The sequence below is a fragment of the Molossus molossus genome, unplaced genomic scaffold, assembly GCF_014108415.1.
Source record: "Molossus molossus isolate mMolMol1 unplaced genomic scaffold, mMolMol1.p scaffold_m16_p_1, whole genome shotgun sequence".
Lineage (NCBI taxonomy): Eukaryota > Metazoa > Chordata > Mammalia > Chiroptera > Molossidae > Molossus > Molossus molossus.
In genome coordinates, this window is record NW_023425344.1 from 189,081,107 (window position 1) to 189,107,062 (window position 25,956).

Below are 25,956 nucleotides of genomic sequence, written 5' to 3' on the forward strand. Positions count from 1 at the left end.
TCGATATTTTGTTCAGATAGCGTGGGAGGGAGAGGGAGAGAGAGAGAGAGAGAGAGAGAGAGAGAGAGAGAGAAACATCGACGTGAAAGGGACACATCGAGTGGTCGCCACCCACACGACCCAACCAGGGCCGGGGACAAACTGCAACCAAGGTACGTGCCCTTAGTGGGAACCGAACCCGGGTCTCTCCAGACCGCAGGCCAACACTCTAACCGCTGAGCCAAACCGGCCAGGGCCTCACTTCATTTTTATAAAAGCACATTGTAGTAGTTGAAAATGTAGCTAGTGGTCATAATAAGAACCTTTTGGATTAAACGTAGATTTATACCTTGGAGTGTATTTGAATAATTTTATTTTTGCTTTCAACAGAATTTTATTTAATGAATTTATGTAGGGTTAATTCTTTCATTGAGTGATTATAGCTAAGAAACGTAAGAGTCATTTTCCATCTTTAACTCATCAAAATTAAAGATATTTGGAAAAATCAGTGGGGTTAAGGAACTGATTTACAGTAGTTCTGTTTGTGGACAATTTATTTAAGCAATTAAATGAAAATTAAGTGATCTGAAATTTTAAACCAAGTCTAGAGTTTGGTTGCCTTAAATCCTGTCTGAAGGGTGCGGGGAGGTTGATTGTAACTAAAATAGAATCTGGGTTTTACTTCTGGCATATAGAATGATACATAAAAGCTGCTTCTAAAAGGCCATTGCAGTGATATGTTTTTAAAAATGCCTCGAGAAAGTAATTGCAAAGCAGTTATTTAAATTGACTTGATTTCATTATCAATCTCCTTAGGACAAATAGCTTGAAGCTGGAAGGAATAAAGAAGTTGTGGGGGAAAGAGGGCTATCTTCCCAAGAAGGAGAGCAAAACTGGAGATGAAACTGAAGCTCCGCCTGTTCCTCAAGAGAGTGTAATAATGGAGAATGTAGATCAAGCTATAGCAAAAAAGGATCCATCTCAAGTCCTTACCCAATCTAAAGAGGAGAAAGAAAAGCAGCTGCTGGCATCATCACTATTTGTTGGGCTAGGATCAGAAAGTACAGTCAATTTGGTACGTAGCCAGTTATATTCCTCTGAGAATCTGTGTCCCCTTTTTCATGCAAAAAACACCTTGCTCTATGAAAGCTCTTGGCCATCATCTATATACATGGTGGGAAATGGCTTTCCCAGATCCAGAGTCACCAATGACACACCTTTGTATTCCTGAAAGAGAAAATCTTTTTAAAAAAAATTTTTTTTTTGATCCTCACCTGAGGACATTTTTCCAATTTTTGTTCAGGTAGAGTGGGAGGAAGAGAGAGAGAGAAACATCGATGTGGAAGGGACACATCGAGTGGCTGCCACCTGCACGACCCAACCAGGGCTGGGGACAAACCGCAACCAAGGTACATGCCCTTAGCGGGAACTGAACCCGGGTCTCTGGATTGCAGGCTGACGCTCTAACCACTGAGCAAACCGGCCAGGGCCTGAAAGAGAACATCTTAATTGGCTTAGTTTGAGTCAGATGTTCTCTCTAGTCTGTCCAGCCAGCTAGGGCAAGGGTCAGGGTCCAAATAAAGTTGCAAATGTAATCAGGGGTATTCTCACCCCAGTAGGTGGAGGACAGTTCTCATTAGGAAGGGAACTTGATGGAAATACTGTCAATAATAATAGTTCAACAGTATTAATTTGTCTGTGAAAGAGTACTTCTCAAAATGGTGTTTTTAATAGTGAAAAATAGGAATTTAGGTGTCTAACAGGAGAATGAGTACATAAATTATATTAGCTCAGAATATTACTCAGCCATTAGGAATTATAAATACTGCATTGTAAAAGAAAAAATACTTATATATTAAAAACGGAATATAAAATTCTATTTATACCCTACCTGTAACTGTTAAGAAGATAAAAGTGTTTTGAGACTGAAAGGAATTACACAAAAGTGAAAACTATATTCAGGTATTACTATTATGATTTTCAAAAGATTTTATGCTAATGTTATTCTCATAGTGAAAGAATGAGAAAAATGGAGTGAAGGACAAGTGCTATTGCTGAGGCTGAGAATTCCATGTCATTTTCCATTTGGTGGGCTGGTGGACCTGTGAAATGGTGATTAGAGCTACATTTTCTTCAGTTTTTACATTATCCCAATTCTTTCATCTTCCTTTTCCCTTGGTGGAATTTTCTTTCCATCCCTGTCAACTCCAGGCCAGACTCTAGGCTATACTCTTTGCCTGTGTCTCTCTCTTATCCAGATCCCATTTCTGTTAGACTTGATATTCATTCACTCCTAAGGAAAACCAAATTCAGCCTAAAAGTATATAAGCAATGTATCTTAATGCTGTCTCACTCAGCATTTGCAGTTCAGTAACATAGTGGCTGATCTTGGATCTTTGAGTTGTTCCAGCAGATTAGGTGAGGGTGCCAGTGAGTGCTCGGACACTGGTGGGGAGGTTCCCAGAGCGCACCCAGATCAGACTGCATCAAGGTCAGGTGCACCCAGGTGTAGGTAGGGCCCTGATGTGTGAACCTCAGTGCTTGTATTGAAGGATCCCTGCCTGTCCACAAAGTGCATAGAGTCAGAGAGTTTCTCAGGAGAACATTCAGGGTGACAAACTAATTGTCAGACCTTTTTGTGGTGGGCTTGAAATCAGAACTGTAATTAGGATGTTTTTGTATTTATTTATTTAATTATTTTTATTATTATTATTTTTTATCCTCACCCGAGGACAATTTTCCTTTTTTTTTTTTTTTATCCTCACCTGAGGACATTTTTTTTTTTTTTTTTGTTCAGGTAGAGTGGGAGGGAGAGAGTGGAACAGAGAGAGAGAGAGAAACATCGATGTGAAAGGAACACATCGAGTGGCTGCCACCCGCACAACCGATCAGGGCCGGGGACAAACTGCAACCGAGGTACGTGCCCTTAGCGGGAACCGAACCCAGGTCTCTCAGGACCGCAGGCCGACGCTCTAACCGCTGAACCAAACCGGCCAGGGCAATTTTCCATTTTTTTGTTCAGATAGAGAAAGAGAGAGAGAAACATTGATGTGAAAGGGACACATTGAGTGATTGCTACCCACACAACCCAACCAGGGTCAGGGACAAACAGCAACTGAGGTACGTGCCCTTAGTGGGAACTGAATCTGGGTCTCTCCGGACCGCAGGCCGATGCTCTAACCACTTAGCAAAACTGGCCAGGGTTGTTTTTGTATTTAAATCATGCTAAATTCTTTTTGGATTACCCTTTTACTTTTCCCCTCAGCAATCATTAGAATAGGTTTTTTTTTTTTTTTTTAAGGAGGTTGTTTTCCTGTTTTATGGGACCCCGCATTCTGTGAGGAACTGTGTTGTAACTCAGATGGCATCATGCAGAAAGGAGGGGGAGCAAATGACTACATAAAATTAGCATGTATCCTCTTACTCCTCAACCCCAACTTTTCCTCTGTCACTGGAGCAAAGCAGACGGTATTAGCTCTGACTGGATATGCTCCATCTGTGTCAGGACTCCTTTTTTAAAAAAACATTTTTTGTTGAATTCATTGGGGTAACATTGGTTAATAAAACTATATAGGTTTCAAGTGTACAGCTCTATAGTACATCATCTGTATATTGTGTTGTGTGGCCACCACCTCAAGTCAAGTCTCCTTCTGTCATTGTTTATCCCCTCTTTACCCTCTTCCACCTCCTTTCCCTCTGGTAATCACCATACTATTGTCTATGTCAATGAGTTGTGTGTTTTTGGATTTTTTTTTTTGCTTATTCCCTTCATCTTTTTCACTCATCCTCTACAAACGCCATCCTCTCTGACAATTGTCTGTCTGTTCTGCATCTATGAGTCTGTTTCTACTTTGTTTGTTAGTTTATTTTGTTCATTAGATTCTACATGTAAGTGAAATCGTGTGGTACTTGTCTTTCTCTGACTGGCTTATTGCACTTAGCATAATACTCTCCAGGTCCATCCATGCTGTCACAAAAGGTAAGATTTCCTCCTTTTTCGTGGCCGAGTAGTATTCTATTGTGTAAATGCACCATAGCTTTTTTATCCACTGATGGACATTTGGGCTGCTTCTATTTTTTTTTTTTTTTTTTTTTATGCTTACCCGAGGACATTTTCCCATTTTCATTGAGACAGAGTGGGAAGGAGAGAGAGAGAAACATTGACGTGAAAGGGACACATCAAGTGGCTGCCACCTGCACAACCCAACCAGGGGTGGGGACAAACTGCAATTGAGGTATGTGCCCTTAGCGGGAACCGAACCTGGGTCTCTCTGGACCGCAGGCCGACGCTCTAACCGCTGAGCCAAACCGGCCAGGGCTGGGCTGCTTCTAAATCTTGGCTATTGTAAATAATGCTGCAATGAATATAGGGGTGCATGTATTCTTTTGAATTAGTGTTTCAGGTTTCTTCGGATATATTCCCAGAAGTCAAACCACTGGGTCACAAGGCTGTTCCATTTTAAATTTATTGAGGAAACTCCGTACTGTTTTCCACAGTGGCTGCATCAATCTGCCTTCCCACCAAAAGTGCACAAGAGTTTCCTTTTCTCCACATCCTCTCCAGTACTTGTTGTTTGTGAATTTATTGATGGTAGCCATTCTGACACTGTGGTTTTAATTCGCTTTTTCTCTGGATGGCTGCTTTTCTCTACCATCCTATTCCCTTCCAGTTTTGCTAATGTTAAAATTTTCAGTTACACAGATCAAGGCTATATTGATGTATTTCACTTTATTACTATTTATTTTTAGGTATATGGTTCATTTTTAGTTAATTTTTTTTTACATAGTTAAAGGGTCTCAAGGGTTTCCTCCCTCCCCCTCTCCCTTGCCTTTTATTTTACCTTAATTTTTAGAAGACATTTTCTCTGGGTAATGAGTTCTAGGTTGACTGTTTCTTTTATTTATGTTTTTAAATTTTTAAATTTTTTTTGGAGAGAGAGGAAGGGAGAGAGAGAGAAACATCAGTGTGAGAGCAAAACATTCATTGGCGGCCTCCTGCACACCCCCTACGGGGGACTGAGCCTGCAACCCAGGCATGTGTCCTGACCGGGAATCTAACTGGGACCTCTCAGTCCATGGGACGACGCTCAGTCTGTTGAGCCACACTGGCTGGGCTTATTTAAGTCACTCCAGTGTCTTCTGCCTTGTGTAGCTTCTGATTAACAGCATATTAATGCAGAATAAAAGATTATTAAACTTGAAGACAAAGTACTAGAAACTATCCGAAATGAAACACAGAAACAGAAAGAAAAGATAAAACAAATAAATGAAAAACTTGAGAACATCCATGACCTGAGGAATAATATTGAGCAGTTTAATATACAGTAGTCTCCCCTTATCCACAGGGGATATTTTCCAAGGCCCCAGCAGAGGCCTGAAACTGTGGATAGTACTGAACCTTACGTATACTATGTTTTTTCTTATACACAAATAACTATGATAAAGTTTAATTTATAAATTAGAGATTAACAATAATAACTAAAAACAAGATGGAACAGTGCAAACAAAACTATAATTAAAGTTATTTGAATGTGGTTTCTCTCTGTCAAATATCTTACTGTACTTCTTGTGATGATGTGAAATGAAAAAATGTCAAACCTCCCTGGATCTGTGTAACCATTCCTTGCTTGCACAAATGGTGGCTTGGTGTCATTCGTTTCAGGGGCTCCTTGCTGAAGTCTTTGTATAGGGTCAGCATTTTCTGGAGTAACACGTTGCCATCATTTAAAACACGTTTTCTGTTCATGTTTCCAGGTGCATATCATTGCCTTTTCTGTCTTAACTAAGTACTTATCACTGACTGTAGCTGTAACTTTTACAGTTTGAGTTGCTGCAGCAAAACTAGCATGCATTTCTTTTTTCTTCCTTACAGTTTTATAGATAGAAGATTAGTTCTTAAGCCACCTCAGCATATGTTTTTTTTTGTTCCTATTAAGTTGAGAACTTTCATCTTTTCATTTGAAGGAAACACTTTATTGCTTCTCTTTGGCATATCCAAATTGCCAGCATCACTACTCCTGTGTTTTGGGGCCATTATTAAGTAAAATATGGGTACTTGAATACAAACACTGCAATACCAAGACATGATCTGATAACTTAGATGGCTAAGTGATGGGTGGGTATTGTATACAACATGGATATGCTGGACAGAGGGATGATTCACATCATGGAGCGGGACAGTGAGGGATTTTATTGTGTACTCTGAATGACATGCAATTTAAAACTTATGAATTGTTTATTTCTGGAATTTTCTATTTAATATTTTTGGACTGAGGTTGACTGCAGGTAACTGAAACCACAGATAACTGAAACCACAGTTAAGCAAAACCACAGTTAAGGGGGGACTACTGAATGTCTAATTCAAATCCCATGGCTACTGGAAGAGGGAGGTCCTTCACCCACTCACCCCTGCTTCTTTTTGTGTTGAAACCATTTTAGTTTTTGTTTGATGACTTCTGAATTGAAAGGTAGGAGACAAACTCATCTGCTGAGAGTTGGAAGAGATGTTGGGACTTGAGAGAATGAGAGGGTACAGAAAGGGAACTAGAATCATGTGAAGGGTGGCCACATGGTATTACAGCCCCCAGGGAGATGCAGGCATGGACTTGGTCTTAGAGGAGTGTAGTCTGCTCTGCTGGTTTTAGATAGACCTCGGAGGCAAGGGGACACTTGAGCCATCTCTTCTCACACAGCTTTGCAGACCATTCCTTAGGAGGGTTAGCTCGAGGATGGCACTTTGCTGTTCTCATCTCTAGAGTTTGTAGCAAACATCACTAGTCACTTATACAATTCTTTCCTGCGGTGTGTTCTAGTCAGCCATTGCCAGTTGTTCTTAAGGTAAAACCAGTTTGTCCTCCCTGTTCACTGACTCAGAGGCCATGAAATCATGATTATTATAGGTTATTGAATCAGTTTGAACCATCGCTGTATTTGAGGATATCTTACCTTCTATAGGAAAACTCAAGAAACTAAAAAAGTATCTGGGTTTCTTACTGTTCTTAATTTGTGCAATTCTGTGTTCTAGTATTCTGAAATCTAGCAAGTTTTTAGAATTGTTCACCATGGACTTTTTAACATTATTTATTTTTCTGATTTTATGTGTTTTTAATGAGAAATAAGATTTAGCTAATAGTTCAGTTATGTAGCTTTCAGGATTTCAGGGCTTAACATTTTATTTATTCCTGATTCATTTTTAATCTATGTTTTTAGATAGACCTTTAGCAAGTTAGTAAATTGCTCATTTGAAATTATAGAAAAATGTTTAAAACTCATGACTAGAAGAATGGTTTCTTCTTATATTATGATGTTTAATTTTTTACAGCTAGGTAAAGCAGATACCATCTCTCACAAGTTCAGAAGGAAATCAAAAGTCAAGGAAACTAAAAGTGGAGAAACCACCAGTGCTCATAATATGACCTGCTCTTCCTTTAGTTCTTCATCAAATGTGACTTATGAAGAAGATTATTATTTGGATAATTTGCAGGATAGAGGAGACAAAGAACTAAAAAAATTTACTCTCAGTTCAGAACTTTTGGATTCTGAGTCGCTCACAGAACTGCCCTTGGTTGAGAAACTGTCAAATTGCAGGCAGTCTACACCTTCGTTATTTGCTGATAACAACATGGACGTTTTTCACCCTCCTCAATCCACCGCAGTCTCAGTTGCCAATGAAACCTTAGCTGCTGCTTTGTTGGAAGAAACTACTGAACACATGCACTCAGATCTTATGGAGGTCTGTAGTAATGAAACCATGTCAGTGTCTTCTTACAAAATTTGGAAAGATGATTGTTTATTGATGGTGTGGTTAGTTTCTAATAAAAGTGGTTCAGAATTGAAAAGTGCTAACTTAGAAATTGCTCCTGCAGAAAATTTCAAGGTAAGAAAATGAATGGTTCATTATTTCTGCCTTAAATGTACAGTGCTTACTTAGTGTTTCTGCTGTTGGCTTTTCTGATGGATTATACATTTCTTTCACATTCCTTCCTCTTTAGCAAAAAAAGTAAAAGATGTGACAGATTTTAAATTATTTTAAGTAGGGATAAATTATTCAAAAGCGACAAGGAAACCTAGAAAGATTGTATTGGAGAAGGCCATAAATACAGGGTGGGGCAAAAGTCGGTTTACAGTTGTAAGTATGTGAAGTTTATTCTTATATTGTTATTTATTAATTACTGTATCATTTTCCATGTGGACTACTGTAATCCTACTTTTGCCCCATCCTGAATAAAGTGAGTTTTGATGGAGCACAGTAGTTACGAATATAGATGCTTGACTTAAGACTGCTTGGCTTTGAATCTTGCTTCTGCTGCTTATTAGTGGGTGACGTTGTCAAGTTTTATACCTGCTTTATGCTGCAGTTTCATTGCATTTAACGTGAAGGTGCTCATTGTGCTTTTGCATTATGCTGAGCGCTCAGGCGGCAATTGTTTATTGCCTAACTCCAAGAGACGGTGCTTTCTAGAAATAAAGCTAATTGTATCATTGTGTGGCTCTATATGGTGGAGCTATAATGAGATTTGACCAGTGGATTAGTATCCACAAAACTGATCCAGTTTCTCCTGTGAGCTAGAATGTGTTGAAAAGGATGTTACTTGGGCCTGACCAGGGCAGAAGCCCGGACTCTAGGTGTGTATAAGAATCACCTGTGGAACTTAAACCAAAACAGAACCCAAGTCAGTTGCCTGAGCTCTACCACCAGAGCTTGAGTAAGGGTGGAGAATGAGAAGGGAAGGCACCTGTATATATCTATATTTTAACTCTCGCTTTAACACTCTGGTGCTAACCAGGATGAGAGCCACAAGACTAGAGTTTAATAAACATTTTTTTTTTTGTTCTTAAATTATACAGAGGTTGTCATTGTAATGACATTTGTTACATATTTTTGATCTTTGTACTAGTATTTCTTAATTATCTGTGCTAGTGAATTTTTCTCAAGTTAAGTTGTGAGTCATCTTCATAATGTGGCTTGTTATTAATATCTCTCAGTAGTATGCTTTTATACCACTTCAATTAAATGGAAATTTGGTATTCATATGATAGTCTGTATCAATCCCTTCTTCAGTACTTTAATTACTTTTATTTACAGCTCACTGAGCAACCTGAATACTGCTTGCCTATAATAGAAGAAGAGAACACCAGATACTTTCAATATAGTGTGCAGATGGAAAAACCTTTTACAGAAGGGACTCTTCCTGGTTTTGTAAATTACCAAATGATGGACACTCATGCTGTTCAGCTTGAATTTTCAGTAAACTTATCACTGTTGGATTTCATTAGGTAAGTATTCTAGAATGTTTATTCAGGTTACTCATTCATTCAGCAATTATTTATTGGGCTTCTTCTCTGTACAGAAGCACTATGGAAGGTACTAGGGAGTATAACAATTCAAAACTAGACACAACCCTTACCTTTAGGGAGTGTCCAGCCTAGGGAGGAGACATTGAACAGTCATATAAATGCATATATAATTGAGAATTGTACTTCGAAGAGAAAATAAATTGTACAATGACCGTTTATAATGGGACCCGATTTAGGTTGGAGTTGGTTAGTGATCCTGGAAAACTTCTGAAAGAAACTGATATTAAAGTAATGTTTAAACTTTAAAGATTCCGCATGGCTTTTTTTTAAAGCTTTAAAAATTTCTCATTTGTATTTTATTTACTTGAGTAATTCTGTTTATTAGGCTTTAGAGATCTGCAAGAAAATTACTCAGCAAAGTTATTACACTTTTATTAGACATGTAGTTAAGTATTTAGCATTATACTAGGCACTGTGCTGTGTTACCAAAATAATTGAAAACAACCTAACTCTTCTCCTCATTTAGTGTAATGAACATATTGTACTGTATTTGAACATTTTATAAATTGAAGGCTGCTTGAACCATGAATGCAGAATACCAGTGATTATCAATACAATTAAAAAAAATCTCCATGCATCCAGTTGTTTTACACTATGACAAATTTTGCCCACTCTTTAAAGTCTTTTAGTAAGAACATGTCTATTAATCTGTCAGAGTATTTATGTTCTTTTGCTATATAAGAAGAACTTAACATTCTTTGACTATGAGGTATCTCCAATCATGAGCATTCATAATCTGAAGAAGCACAATATATATAACACAGTTGTTCTGTGCATATTAATAAATTTCTCTGTATCTTTAAAAATATTTTCCTAATTATAAAATCAAGTGCTATTGAAAAATGTAAGTAGAATATATGTTTCCTGTACTTGTACCTTAAATAGTGTTAACTATTTGATCTTCAGTCTCATGAATCACTTTTTAATATGTTTTTGAAATTTATTGATTTTTTTTTTAGAGAGGAAGGGAGAGAGAGATAGAAACATCGATGTGAGAGAGAAAACTGATCAGCTGCCTTCTGCACACCCCCTACTGGGGATTGAGCCTGCAACTCGGGCAAATGCCTTCACCGGGAATGGAGCTGGAACCTCTCAGTCCATGGGGTGACTCTCAGTCCTCTGAGCCACACCGTCTGGGCTCATGAATCATTTTAAAAATACATTTGATAAATTTCTTTCTCTTGGTCTAATTTACTTAAGGTGCCAGGTGTTTGTATCATATTCTTGTATGTGACTTTGATAGAGTGTCTCATTATTCTCAAATCCAAAGTGTACATGAAAGAAAGTTTTATATTATAGTTGAATGATTCATGAAATTACTTGGTAAAATTTAATTGAAATCACTAATACTCAGATAAAGAGAGAACTAGGTGATTTATTGAAAAAATATTTGCACTTTAATAACATTTCTTGCTTTCATTATTTTCATTAGATTGGAGGAGGATGATTAGAATTTTAATTATACTTCATTTAAAAACATAAGTTTTGTGGGACTCAGATTTACAATGATGGTTTTTTCCCCATGAGTTATTTTAAATGTATGTTTTTTGTTGAGAATTATTTCATTCTTTTGTATATCAGTCTAATTTTTATAATTATTTTCAGACCATTAAAAATCTCAACTGAAGACTTTGGAAAACTCTGGTTATCCTTCGCAAATGATGTGAAGCAAAATGTAAAAATGTCAGACTCTCAAGCTACTCTGCCTTCTGCCCTCAAGACACTGCAGCAGAAACTGAGGCTTCATGTTGTTGACATTATAGGTTTGTAAAGTATGAAAGGCAATCCTGTGCTTGTAAGGGCTTTCTCATGGTCCGAACACAGAGCAGCTCTTACAAGTGTCAGATTTCTTAGCGCTATATTTCCTGGTAGTATCTTTTAGATGAGTGTGTTCTTCAGATTTTATTAAAGAATTTTTATGGTAAAATTTCCATAACAAAATTTACCTTTTTTTTTTATCCTCACCCGAGGACATTTTTCCAATTTTTGTACAGATAGAGTGGGAGGGAGGAGAGAGAGAGAGAGAGAGAGAGAGAGAGAGAGAGAGAGAGAAACATCGACATGAAAGGGACACATCGAGTGGCTGCCACCCGCACGACCAACCAGGGCCGGGGACAAACTGCAACCGAAGTACGTGCCCTTAGCGGGAACCGAACCCGGGTCTCTCTGGACCGCAGGCCAATGCTCTAACCGCTGAGCCAAACCGGCCAGGGCCAAAATTTACCATTTTAACCATTTTTAAGTGTACAGTTTAGTGGCATTAAGTATAGTCATGTTGTTGTGCAGCCATTGCCACCATCATCTCCTGAACTTTTTCTTCTTCTCTGACTAAACTGTCCCCATTAAACACTAAATCCCCATCCCCTCCCTCTGCAGCCGCTGACACCTACCACCCTATTTTCTGTCCCTGAGAATTTAACTATGTTAGGAACCTCGTGTAAGTGGAATCATGCAGTATTTGCCCTTTTGTGACAGGCTTATTTCACATAGCATACTGTCCTCAAGGCTCATCCACATTGTAGTGTATCAGAATTTCCCAATGAATACTGTTTCATTGATGAATTTACCACATTTTGTTTATCCAGTTATCTGCTGATGGCCACTTGGGTTGCTTCCACTTCTGGCTACTGTGAATAATGCTGCTGTGAATATGGGTGTACAGATATCAGTGTTTAACTCTCTACTTTCAGTTCTTTAGATTGTATGCACAGAAGTAGAATTGCTGGATTATATGGTAATTCTATATTTAATTTTTAGAGAACCTGTCATATTGTTTTGCATAGCAACTGCACCATTCCCACCAGCAGTGCACAGAGGTTCAAATTTCTCCACGTCCTCAGTAACTTGTTACTTATTTATTTAGAGAATTGCCATCCTCATGGGTGTGAAATGGTATTTCATTGTAGTTTTGATTTGCATTTTCTTAATGAACAATGATGTCAAAATTTTTTTCATGTGCTTATTGGCAGTTTGTGTATCTTCTTTGTAGAAATGTCTACAGAAATTCTTTTGTATTAAAGAATTCTTAACTTTGTTTTTTTGTAGGCAATGAAGGGCTATTGGCCTGTCAGCTGCTCCCATCCATCCCCTGTTTGCTGCATTTTCGAGTTCATGGTGATGTATTAGCCCTATGGTTCAGATCCTCCTCCTCTACTCTTCCTGACTATTTACTGTATCAGTGTCAAAAGGTGATGGAGGGATCCTAGCAGAAGCTCTTATATTTTACTCCATCAGAATAAATGGTTTACATAGATAAACTTATTTACCAAAGTAAAAAGAACTCATGGTACTTCTAATGAAAATGGGGATAATTGCAAGTTGTGGTTTTATGTTTCCTTTATGATTCCTGATCAAGAAAGATCCCCAAGAAACTGTACCCCCAACCTTTTACTCAGGATTGTACAGTATGTTTGGGTCCCAACGGGTGACCTAAGCTAATGTTATAATCTGCTAATGATTTATATATCACTTAGCATAGAGGAACTGAAAATATTTATTTTGTTATAAGTAATTTTATAGCAGATGTACTCTAGTGCTAGCTGATTTGTGGTAAAGCCAAGTCTGAGTTCTCTGCATTAATGGAGGGGAGACATGGAATTGACAACCCCAAACCTAATTCATATTTGGCTTTGGAATGCAGCGTGTGCTTTTTGGTAGGCACGTCATTACTTTCAATTATGTTTTGCTTAGATCAGTGTTGAACTAAGTTGGCATAGCACACACTTAGTTCAAGAGATCCATGAGCATGCTGGGTATTGGGGGATCCAATCTGTGATACAGTTGTTATAGATAACTTGTTATACATAATTGCAGATAATTTGGCTACAAAATTTGTCTGTTTTCCACTAGCATTTACTTTTAATATTAAAAATGAATCACTGTATTCTTATGTTAAAAATTCAGAGCCATTTACAAAATATTGTCATATGGAAACAGAACCCACAAGAGCACACAGTACTAAAGTAAACATATAAAAGGACTTTTTTGTTATGGCAAATATCTTAGTTACCACTTTGGTTCTTCTGGCAAGATGAAATTTGTGATTAGAATATAAATGGCAAAACCATTTTTCTTGGCCTTTAAATCTGCTAGTACTCAGTAGATGCAACTGAAACAGTGACTGTGTGTACCGTACAGGTTCTTCAGGAAAATCCATCATTTCCATGTTACAGCTGTGCCTCTGTGGCCTCTGCCAGAACTGCTGTCAGTCTAATGCGGATGATGGACCAGAATCTTGAGTTGTACATTAATGTTAAAAATGGAAATTATATTTTATAAAACCTTATGGTGCTGTGGAAATATTGATTATTTCACTTTTTATGACACTTCACCATGGAGACTATTCAGGTAATTTAGTTTTAAGTTATTGAAGTGAATGCCCTGGTTAATTGGGCTGTTCATCACCCAGGTGTGGAATTTTGGTTTTAGGTTATCTCGTTACATAGCTGATCAGAAAGACGCTAAGGGGATTCCCCAGAGCTGATAGATTTCATTAGTCATTTGTGTCTAGCATATTCCTTCCTAAAAACAAAACAGTATTTTTTAAAATTAATTTTTAAGTTATTCATTTGAACAAGGTGGTAATACCTTGTTACTTTTATGCTTTTAAAAGCACAGTAAAATCTTGCTGTCAGAGTGATGAAAAGTGACTGGAATTTCCCGTGTAGGTTTCTTCTTTTAAATAGAAGGTGAGATTCATCTTTAAGCTCCCAACAGTGTCATGGTGAAGGGAATGTGCTGTCTCTGGAGGTGTGGACACTGGAGGCTGGACTCATCATCTTCCTCTCTATTCCTGTCTGTCAGCAGCACCCCACCTGAGTGCTGTTACTCTGACACAGAGATAGGAAGTGCCCTCTCACGCTACAGAGGGATGCAGTGTGTTTTTGTGTCCTTGCTTCCACGTGTCTGTGTGGTCACCGAGGCTGGGTTGAGTGTAGAGCAGTGGATGTAAGGTGCCCAGCAAGCCGGTGGACAGCGTATCTGGGGGATGACAGTGAGCTGCTGCTTTGTTACAGAAGTGTTCATGAGTGGCAGCAGCTGGCATGAGAGACGTGCTTGGCCTATAGAGTGGTCTAATGGGAGAGTGTACTGGTAGGTGAGTCCTAGAAACAGGATTGTGGGTCTTCCAAAGGGAACATGGTGTCACTTCTGTTCTGTCTGAACCCACTAAATAAAAAGTAGGGTTACAGGATTTCTACTGAAATGTTCAGTAGAATGTTTACAATTTTTATATTTTTATGGTTTCAAAAACAACAAATAGTAGGAAAGAGTAGATTTTAAAGAACTTCAGAGCAATATATATTCTGTCTAAACTAATTCAGTGTTTTAAGTTCTAAATCAGGCCGCACTAACTTTTTTTGCATTGTAGGAGATGTGACTGTAAAGTAGGGAGAATGATTACTGTTGGTAGATCATCTCTACTTCCAGTCATAATGTAGTCAAGTGGAGGGGCATCATCTGGAATAAAAGCTAGGGGTTGGGGTTACTTACCTGTGTGAGTTCTGTGCCAGGCGTCTTTGCTGAGATGCAGGTGGCAGCAAGTGTGAATCTGGGGGGAATAAAGGGAAGACAGCCAAGTCTTAAGAGCAGGTAGAAGAAGAAGGATCAAGCTCCCACCAGAATAGTCTCTGTGGAGGCAGGCAGATCAGGCTCAGGAGAGAGTCGACCTGAGTAAGGGTCCTTCTAAAATCTTGCAGATGGAAGCTGAGCAGTTACCAAGTGCTTATGTGCCAAGCATGCCAATCATAGCATATGCTCTGCAGAGGAGTGTTATTTTAAACCACATTCTACCCTCATCTACCAAAAAGAGTTGTAAAAATGCAGTATTTTTTTCTTTATTTTATTCCATGTCAATAATATTTTAAAATATTGAGCTATGTGTCTTAATTTTTATGAATAAATGTCTTTATGCCATGATTGTGAGCCACTAAAGTGCACTGAACCTATTCACATGTCTTTAAGGTGTTTTGCTGTGTTAAAATTTTAGGGGGGTGGGGAATGCAGGGGAATAACAAATTAACAAGCATTACTTACCTTATTTTGGAGTTAAATTCTGTAATTTGAAATAATTCAGTTAAACATGTAATAAATACAAAGTGATCTATACTGTTCTTTGGTCTGTATATTTTTTATTATCCAAATAGCTGAATGATAAGTAGTACTGTTAAGTAATTTGATAGGCATTAACTAAAAAAAAGACTAGAAGCAATTGGAATGGGATGAAAAGAGAAATTTACTCATTAAGGCCCATAAGAATTTGGTCCAGTTGGTTATTAACAATAAAGATACTGCTGTTTTTATATTATGTTCTGAGAGAACGTTGTGGGCTTCAGACAGGTTAGAGTGTGGACTCATCCTCAAGTACCTGTCCATATCCCCTGCTTTCAACCTGGCCTGACCAGAGCATTCCAGAGTTTGGTTTCTTTAATGCCCTCTCCTCATAGCTGCTTTGAGATGGAAGAAACACAGTGAGTTAGGGAAGACTGAATCTTTTGGCCATTTCTGCGTTGTATGTATATCCTAAAACACAAAGCTAGATCAGAAATGACATTTAAATCTCACTGATTTATGCCTCTTAGTGGAGGCATACTGTATAGCAGGACAAAGTTCTGAGCCTTACAACTCCGTCTTTGGGACACTGAAGATAAAAAGTGGGTTTAAATACATCATACCCACTGCAGTAATGGGAAAGAAAGGGGCTCTTGAAGGGAGGAGTGGCCTGCAGCCAAATGGCCCAGGGTTAATGAGTGAATGAAAGTTATTTATGTGTGTACATAATGAGAGACTGAGCCTTTTTTAGTTTTTTTAAAAATATTTTTTCTTAAGATACAGTCATCAAAATGGAAAGGCTCCCCACTGTATGGGAGAGCATAATTGCCAGTGATATATCAGATAAGGGGTTAATTTTCAATATATATAGAGTGGTTATATTAACCAATATATATAGGTTAATTCAACAAAAGGAAGACAAAGAACCCAATTGAAAAATGGGCAGAGGAACTAAATAGACACCTCTCCAAACAGGACATACAATTGGCAAGAGACCTATGAAGCAATGCTCAACATCACTAATCATCAGAGAGATGCAAATTAAAACAACAATGAGGTATCACCTCACACCTGTCAGAATGGCCACCATCAACAAATCATCAAACAACAAGTGTTGGCGAGGGTGTGGAGAAAAGGGTACTCTAGTACACTGCTGGTGGGAATGCAGACTGGTGCAGCCACTATGGAAAACAATATGGTGTTACCTCAAAACATTAAAAATTGAACTTCCATTTGACCCAGTGATCCCACTTCTAGGAATATACCCTAAGAAGCCTGAAACACCAATCAAAAAGAATATATGTATACCCCCATGTTCATAGCAGCACTATTTATAATAGCTAAGATACGGAAACAGCCCAAATGGCCATCAGTAGATGAATAGATAAAAAAGCAGTGGTACATATACACAATGGAGTCCTATGCAGCTGTAAGAAAGAAAGATCTCTTATCCTTTGAGACGATGTGGAGGGACCTGGAAAGTATTATCCTAAGCGAAACAAGCCAAACACAGAAAGACAAGTTTATCATATGATCTCACTTATTTGCGGAATATAATGAACATAACTTTCTGAGTAATGGGGTAGTCTCAGAGATGTGGAAGAGGGTACAGACTGACAATCCGCAGAAGAGGGGTTGGTGGGGAAGATATAAACCACAGAACCTATATGCCTGTATGCATGAACAATGGACATGGACAACAAAGCTGGAGAGGGAAGTGGAGGGGGGAATCATTGGGAGAAAAAGGAGAAACATCTGTAACAACAACAACAACAAAAATTGCTAAAGTGACTAAATGACTGACCTCAGGAAGTTTTTCCCTAATGGGGTCTAGCAGGACATGTGCCAAGTGAATAGGGACCGGAGCCCAGTGGTTACTTATATTTCAGGGAGAGAAAAGTAATTAGAAATCTATTTAATTGTACATCTCCTTCACCCCTTACATTAAGTGACAAGTAGGAACAGAGGCAAGTCATATATATGCTTAGGGAGAGTCATTTGGTCTGAATGGTTGCCACGTAATTTAATGAAAATAAGGGAAAACCAGAGACTGGAACAAGCTGATCCCCAATGATAATAGATATCAAGGTATAATAATTTATTTTTTTCATCTTAGTTGACTGATTAGTGATGGATGGTGTTAAATAGAAGAGTTATTGTGAGCTATGGGAAAGATGAAATGATTTGAACCCAAATATTGGACCAGTCTTCACCTATAGAAGTGATGAGAGTATATTTTGTTACTCATAAGGAGCCTTTTTGAGCACACCTGAGTTTATGCTAACGAAGTGACAGAGTGGGCCCCTGCATTGTCTCAGAATGAGGTTTGTCACCAGAAAGACCAAGTGATTAGAGTTGGGACTTTCAGCCCCACTCACTGACCTCAGGAAAGGGGAAGGTTTGGGGGCTGGAGGTTAAGCTGTGTAAAAACCCTGAACAGCCCTGGCTGGTTTGGCTCAGCGATTAGAGCATTGGCCTGTGGACCAAAGGGTTAAGGGTTGGATTCTTGGTCGAGGGCACGTACTTGGGTTGCAGATTCGATTGTTGGCCCTGGTAGGGGTCATGCAGGAGGCAACCAATTGATGTGTCTCTCTCACATCGATGTTTCTCTTTCTCTTTCCCTCCCTCCTTCTCTTCCACTGTATCTAAAAATCAATGGAAAAATATCCTTGGGTAACGATTAACAAAAAAATAAAAATAAACTACAAAAACCCCACACAACAACCCTGAACAATGGGATTTGATGAGCTTAGCTTCCATGTTGGTGAATGCATTCATATCCTGGGGGGGAGCATGGGATGGTGGCACACCCCAGCCCCATGGGGACCGAAGTTCTTGCACTCAGGACCCTTCTGTTTCTTTACTTATGTACCTCTTCATCTGGTTGTTCATCTGTAACCTTTATAGGAACCTTTATAATAAACTGGTAAATGTAAGCAAATGTTTCTCTGAATTCTGTGGGCCACTCTAGCAAATAAATTGAACCTGAAAAGGGGGTTGTGCGACCTTCCAGTTTATAGCCAGTTGGTCAGAAGCACAGGTGACATCCTGGACTTGGGATTGGCATCTGAAGTGGGGGGCAGGCTTGTGGGACTGAGCCCTTAACCTATGAGATCTGACTGTCTCCAGGTAGCCAGTGTCAGAACTGAATTTACTTACAGGACACTTGAGGCATTTCTGCTGAAAACTAGAGAATTGCTTCATGCTGTGGGAAAAAAGCATCAACTAACAAATAAAAATAGTTTATATTTAGATTGTACAGTGTGATTTTTAAAGGTATACATGATTTAATATACATACATTATGAAATGATCACAATCAATTAACACATCCATCACCTCATAGTTACTCTTCGTGTGTGTGGTGAGAACACATAAGATCTTAGCAAATTTTAAGTATATATGATACACTCTTACTAACTATAATCACTATGTTGTCCATTAGACTGGGGACCTTTTTAAAATCCCATACCCTAGACCATTAAATCACAGTCTCCGAGGGGTGGGACCCAGGCTTCAGTAATTTTTTAACTCCACAGGTAATTACAATGCATAGCCAAGTTTGGGAACTACTGTTTTATATGCTGTCTCACCCTACTCTTCCTCATTGGGATTGTTAGTGATGGTGTTTTCCCCATACCCCTCTCTGCGATTGAGATTGATTGAAAGTAATTTGCTATTGAGTGTTTGAGAGGTAAAGTGGCATTATTTGGGAAGATTGGGCAGGTATGGGAGAGGAATCTTGTGTGAGTATATAAAATGTTGTAGGTCCTGGGAAGATGGTGGCGGTAGCAGTTAGGGTTTGAATTTCCCTGTGTCTTCACATAAGAATGGGCAGAGAAACTAGATAGCAAAACCAAAAACCTACATGCAATTTTTGCAACAAAACTAAGTGACAGGGTAACCCCATGAGCCTCAAAATGCAAGCTGGTGGTAACAAGTCACTGAAGCCCAAGTATATGCATATTATTAGCATCTCTGAAGGAAGAAGTAAAGGGAAGCAATGGTTGTCTAACAGACCTGAGAACAGGACAACTCCAAAACAGCCAACAGGTCTCTGGAAAGCACAGTGGGTCAATTTGAGGTTAGCATCTGAAACTGGACAGGGTTTTGCACAGTTCATAGGGAATGAGTGCAAGTCACATTAAGATCTGAAGCATTCTAGATCAAATGAACTCGAAGCTGACTAGTTGCGGTTCTCTTCCAGAAAAGAACATCAAACAGTAGAAACTGCTTGGAGAGGTATCAAAAATGAGCAGGACACCTAGGTTCTGATGTCATATTGTCAAATTTGATTCCCGATTCCACTTACTACTAATTTGTATCTTTGGGCAAATTACTTAAATACGCTGTGCCCCAGTTCCCCATCTATATAATGGGGTAATAATAACACCTGCCTTACAAGATTGTGAAATGGAGTAAGCACAGGATGGTCTGTGTGATCATGATCTGTCAGTTTCTGAACATCATTATGAAAAGAGAAAAGAAAGGGGGTGGGCAATAAAGGAAAGAGAGGGTCCAGATAAACATGAGAAAGTTTAGCAGAGCCAGAAAACATCAGAAAGCGAGTTGCCATTATACTCTAACATTATAGAAAATAAAAACGACAAGGTTAGTAAAGTTAGAAAAGTTACTCTGAATAATGCCTCCTAAATATTTAGGAAAACTAATTTTATAGAAATATAAACAACAGAAAGATACCATTGATCAAATCCCATATAAACTCTAGGGGTGGGGGGAGAGGAATAACAACATATATTAGAGCGATATAAACCCAAATGAAGTGAAATGGTGGGAAATATTTCAAAGAACGTGTCAAACATTGAAGATAGGCAAAGAAGGTCCAACATGGGGATTGGAGGAGCTCTTGAAGAAATTCAAAGCACAGAACCAAAACAAATATGAAACAATAATTTCAGGAAACATTCCTGAAAGGGCAATTTTAAAAAATGATTTGAAACTAGAAAGATATACTGCATACCTGAGGATCTCAACTGACAGACACCAAGCCAAGACATTCTAGTAAGATCACTAAAACATTTTAAAAATAGAAAACATTTCTTGGCTATCTAAGAAAAAAGATCAAGTGACTTATAAGGAAAAGAAGTTAGATTATTATCAAACTTTAAGACACTTTACATCAGAAGAAAATAGAATAATACATCTTTAGATATTGTAGGGAAGATGTGAACCAAGGATTTTATGCGCAGTAAAACTGATTTTCAAGTATAAAGAGCCCAGACTGCTATCAACATGTAAGTAGTCACGGAACATTGTTCCTATGAGGTCTTCCTGAGGAACTTACTAGAGAATGAGATTTATAAGGACTGGTTGTAAGCATAACTAACGTGGTTACTTGTCGAACTAGGAATAAATGAGAATTAAACGGGAGAAAGTATAGTATGTAATGGCTGTGTGCACTGACAGTGTAGATACAGTACAACTTAAAAAGGGGAAATAGTGAAGGCATATGCAAAATAAAAAAAATACCTTTAGTGATTGGTAGTGATAGTATTATCTAAGACTGTAATGTGGGAAAAAACAAATGAGTAATTACGAGATACTTCAGTTTTGTCATGATGTGTATCCTTGAGACCAGGATTCTCAGCGGAAGAAAGTAAACACAGTTATATAATACAGAAGAGGGTGAGTAAGCTCTATACTTCTCATTTTGTATTGAGGATATACACACACCCCTATTACCCAGATTATGGTTCTGAAATCCTGTAACACCATTTCCCAATAAAAGAAACAGGTTTCTTGGTGAAATGGTTCATTCCAGGTCTAGGGCAGAAATTACACAAAATGAACATAGAATGTCTTATATGAGGTGGCAAAGAATCTATCAAAGACTACTAAAGTCATAACAAAGGACACAGTAGCTAACATGAAATGACTCCCACTTGCCAAAAATGATGTAAATTGAGCTTCAGTACAGGTACACATTGAAATCCAAATATGTTTAAATCCTCGCATTTATAACGCTTAGTAGTTTTAGAGGATTATAGGGAATAAATTCATTGTCTTAAAAACTAGCAAGAGATTACCACTAGGTAACAAAATAGTAGATGAAGAGAAGTATCTCTTAAAATATTCCTGCTAAGGAAAACAAAAGATAGAATACCTACACTTTGCAGTGTTCAATGCATTGATGAATCTAGGCATTGAACACCAACCAGGGACTGCTAATAATGCAAAGAAAGGCAACCAGAAGTTTTGTGTCTCCCGATGAGAGAATACAAATCTCCTATGGTCTTATCCATAGTGATAGAATAATGTGAGTTTGTTCAAGTCTTTAGATTAAATCGCCAACTTGCAACTCAAAATACAGAGGACAGAGGAATAAGTTTAACTGCACCACAAGTTTGCAATTAGCATAATTCAGAGAGGAAAATCCTAGAGGCCAAATGGCCTGGGTTCTTCAACAGATAAAGAAAAGAAAGACATAAAGAGGAATCTTCAGATTAAAAGGGACATAACAAGTTTCTTAAAAAATAGGCAATACTAGAGTGCTAGGGATGCACAGTTGGGTATTAACACTAAAAGAAATACAAGGAAGTGATTGTAATTAAGGTCTGAGTATTATTCCTTTGGGGGCAGGGAGGAGATTGTGATTTGGAATTGGGCACACCTAATGGGCTTTTGGGATCACTGGCAAAGTATTATTTTTTGATCTAGGTGGTATTACAACAGTTTCCCCCTATTAATAACTTACTAAGTTATTCATTTGTATAGTGTAGTTCTCTATGGTTTATTTTAGTTTTACAAAAGGGCTTTCTAAAAAGTTGTAGGTCATTAAGAGGCCCCTAGTGATGAAGTTTGTCATTTCTTACAATGATAATTGTTTTCAGCCCATATTATTATTTATTATTACTCTATAATAATTATAACATATTAATCTATGTTGTATCTTTGGAGAAGATGGGGCAGCAATACTACCACTGCCCGTGGAGAAGGAAACACATTGTTTGCTCAGCTTTATTTTTTATTTTAAAAATGTTTTTAAATTAATTTAGTTTTGTTACAGATGTTTCTCCTTTTTCCCCCATTGACACCCTCCTCCCGATACCCCCACCCCACCCCCAGCATTGTTGTCTATGTCCATTGGTTACAAATACATGCCTATAAGTTCTGTGGTTTATCTCTTCTCTCCTCCCTCAACCCGGTCTTCTGAGGTTTGTCACTCTGTCCCTACTTCTATGTCTCTGGGTCTATTATTATTTTTTAATATTATAGTGGGTTTATGTACAAAGTTTAGGCAAAATGTGGGTAACACACAAATGATAATGTAACAATTGCACTAATAAAAGAGGTAGAGTATAAGACCCCAGGCCTACAGTGGTGACGAGGGAGTGGTTATCTGAAGCTGGAAGGAAAGTTATGTAGAGAAAGCTGACTGAAGGGGTCCGGTGACTAACACATAGCGGTTTGCAGGGAGGGAGCCATGGAATGAACAGTGAATACATTTTCTCTTGCTTCGATCCGGCACTGGGGCTTTCTCTTGGCTGAACCTCCTCCAGGAGGACCATTCACATGGTCCACACAGTCTGCCAGGTCAGGAAGCTGCAGGCAGGAGGTGGAGGTAGATCTAGAGAGCCAGATGGAAGATTCCTGAAACAAAGCTTTTCCAGATTCTTCCCACGTCTAGTCCAGTGATAGCTCTTGTGGGTTTCCATCGTTCACATTTTATTTATTTATTTATTTATTTATTTATTTATTTATTTTTTATCCTCACCCGAGGACATTTTTCCATTTTTTATTCAGGTAGAGTGGGAGGGAGAGAGAGGAACAGAGAGAGAGAGAGAGAAACATCGATGCGAAAGGGACACATCGAGTGGCTGCCACCCGCACAACCGACCAGGGCCGGGGACAAAGTGCAACCGAGGTACGTGCCCTTAGCGGGAACCGAACCCGGGTCTCTCAGGACCGCAGGCCGACGCTCTAACCGCTGAGCCAAACCGGCCAGGGCTTTATTTATTTATTTATTTTTTATCCTCACCCGAGGACATTTTCCCATTTTTTTGTTCAGGTAGAGTGGGAGGGAGAGAGAGGAACAGAGAGAGAGAGAAACATCGATGTGAAAGGAACACATCGAGTGGCTGCCACCCGCACGACCGACCAGGGCCAGGGGCAAACTGCAACAGAGATACACGCCCTTAGCGGGAACCGAACCCGGGTCTCTCAGGACCGCAGGCTGACGCTCTAACCGCTGAGCCAAACCGGCCAGGGCCCATCATCCACATTTTATCACAGCACACGCGGCTCTATTGTAATAATCTATTGCTGGTTTGTGTCCCATGAGACCATGATGTCCTAGGGCCCCAAGCAGACCCAGGCCCTTCTTTTATTTTATTTTTTAAATTATTTTTATTAATTTATTTTTGTTACAGATGTTTCTCCTTTCCCCCCCATTGACACCCTCCTCCCGATACCCCCCTCCCAGCATTGTTGTCTATGTGCATTGGCTACGCATACATGCATATAAGTTCTGTGGTTTATCTCTTCCTCCCCCCCCAACCCCTTCTTCTAAGGTTTGTCAGTCTGGACCCTATTTCTATGTCTCTGGGTCTATTTTGTTTATTAGTTTGTTTTGTTTGTTATATTCCACAAATAAACAAGATCATGTGATATTTGTCTTTCTCCGATTGGCTTGTTTCACTTAGGATAATACTTGTTTGCTCAGCTTTAATTTCTGTCCTTTCCAAAGACTTTTCATATTGAACCATCCACAAGATGTGATAGTTTTTTGTTCAGCCCATTTCATTCCTCTTCTTTTCCCTTCCATTCTTAGGTGATGTGATGTGTGTGTGTGCGTGTGTGTGTGGTTCGGCTTGGCTTTTGTGGCATTGTGATTTGCCAGGAGGAGCGGCTGGCTGGGAGCTGCCGCCCCTTCAGTGGCATGGCCTTCCTCTTTGCCCATCAGGTGTCTGGATGAAGAAAAGCCAGTGAAGGTCTCCAGAAAGGAGACGGTGCAGCCACTGGCTGGAAGAAGCTCAGACTTTTGGATGAAGCAGAGTTCTCCTCCCTGTCAAACTCCTTGGACTGTAACCTGAATTGAAAATAAGACTTGGGTGGTGTTAAGCCACTGAGATTTTGGGGTTTGTTACAACAACTAGCATCACTCCGACTGATGCAACTGCTTAGACCCATGTTGTCCAGTATGTTAGCCCCTCACCACATGTGGTGATTGAGCACTTGAAATGTGGCAAGGCAGAATTGAGGTGTCTTCTGCGTATAAAATGAACATTGGATTTAAAGGTGTAGTTAGTACAAAAATGTAAAATCTTAAAATTTTAAATATTCATGATATTGAAATTTTGACATTTTGTTATAGGCTAAAATATTAAAATTAATTTAGCCCGTGTCTTATTTTTTTAATATGCCTACTAGAAAATTTAAGCTTACATATGTGACTGCATCCTATTTCTATTGGGCGGTCCTGTCTTGGCTCTAATGTTCAACCAAAATTTCAATTTATAGTCCTGGAGAGATCAAATCTAGAAAAAATGTCAGTGATTATGCTATCCCTTCCTTACTGCTAATCCTAACAATAAATCTATTATTCTTAAACTCTAATGGCAACTCAGAGAGAATTATGTCTTCTTAAAAGGAAGAATTTCCCTTTTCTGGAAGATTTTTTTTTCCTGTGAAAAGTTTGTTGTTTCCATTTGGTCCAATGCATGGGAGACAGCTCCAGGGTGGTTAAAAGAATGTCTAGTGATTTTGGTGAGAGGCTCAGGAGAAAGCCAGACACCAGGGGATGCAGGGAGGCCCCTCAAAGGCCTCTGATGTCCAAAGGCTCCTAGTTGTGCTTGAGGGTGAGCCTTTCGAAGAGTTACTCCCCCAGCCCAGCCTGGGCGCTGGCCAGCCTGTGGAGGTTGTCAGGTGTCACCCATCTTCTTGATGAGTTTCACCTGCTCCTCCAGGACATGGTTCTCCAGGAAGTCACAGAGATGAGAGTCTGTGTGGACAGAACCCAGGACATGCAGATCCAAAGGGCCTGGTTCGGGTTCTTCTCCAAGGCCATGGCAGCTTCCATGGCATCCTGAGTTTTGCCCCACTCATCTTGGGAAGCTTCAGCATGTCCTGGGAGAGATGCAGCCACCGCGCTGGTTTTGCAGCTTTAAGAGATGCTCAGTGCCCTCACGCTTCTCCGCCAACTCGAGGAAGAAGTGGCCCACGCCCTCCAGAGCCACATCCTCTCGGTTGAAATAGAAGCCCAGAGAGAGGTAGGTGTAGGAGGCCCATAGATGCAGGTTGGCCAGGCGGTTGACGGCAGTCTCCACCTCCGTGAAATAATTCTGACGAATGCGGGAGCTCATGGTTGTTCGACAATAGGAGTTAAGGTAAAAAACAAAACAAAACAGAAAATGGGGTCGGCTGTTCTCGGAGGCTGAGGATGGCTGAAGGTGGTGACTGGAAAAGGGGTTGGAGGGTGGTTGGAAGCTGGAAGAAGGGGTGTCCCTTGCTCTGTTACGTCTAAACACTGTTGAAGCAAGATAGACCCGAGGACTGCTGAGGGCTCTGCCTGGAAGAATTTTTTATCTGTTCTTGTCTTTGTCTCTTTTCTGCA

At 39.3% G+C, this 25,956-nt stretch overlaps 1 protein-coding gene and 1 pseudogene across 7 annotated transcripts in view; one reads left to right on the forward strand and one right to left on the reverse strand.

The window, feature by feature from the left end:
* The window catches only part of AP4E1 (adaptor related protein complex 4 subunit epsilon 1), a 74,349-nt gene extending 58,589 nt beyond the window's left edge, over positions 1–15,760 (forward strand). For 3 of the 7 annotated variants that reach the window (XM_036260097.1, XM_036260086.1, XM_036260103.1), the window contains 6 exons: positions 796–1,054; positions 7,301–7,855; positions 9,065–9,255; positions 10,942–11,099; positions 12,382–12,524; positions 13,474–14,393. In XM_036260097.1, the coding sequence (XP_036115990.1) occupies positions 796–1,054; positions 7,301–7,855; positions 9,065–9,255; positions 10,942–11,099; positions 12,382–12,524; positions 13,474–13,614 (1,447 nt within the window). In that variant the 3' untranslated portion in view covers positions 13,615–14,393. Of the gene's footprint in view, positions 1–795; positions 1,055–7,300; positions 7,856–9,064; positions 9,256–10,941; positions 11,100–12,381; positions 14,394–15,668 lie in introns of those variants that run through there. The other 4 variants (XR_004959336.1, XM_036260109.1, XM_036260118.1 and 1 more) reach the window with 4 other exon arrangements.
* A 9,425-nt stretch (positions 15,761–25,185) lies between these two features.
* Positions 25,186–25,705, reverse strand: LOC118625469 (annotated as a pseudogene).
* Between the last annotated feature and the right edge of the window lie 251 nt (positions 25,706–25,956).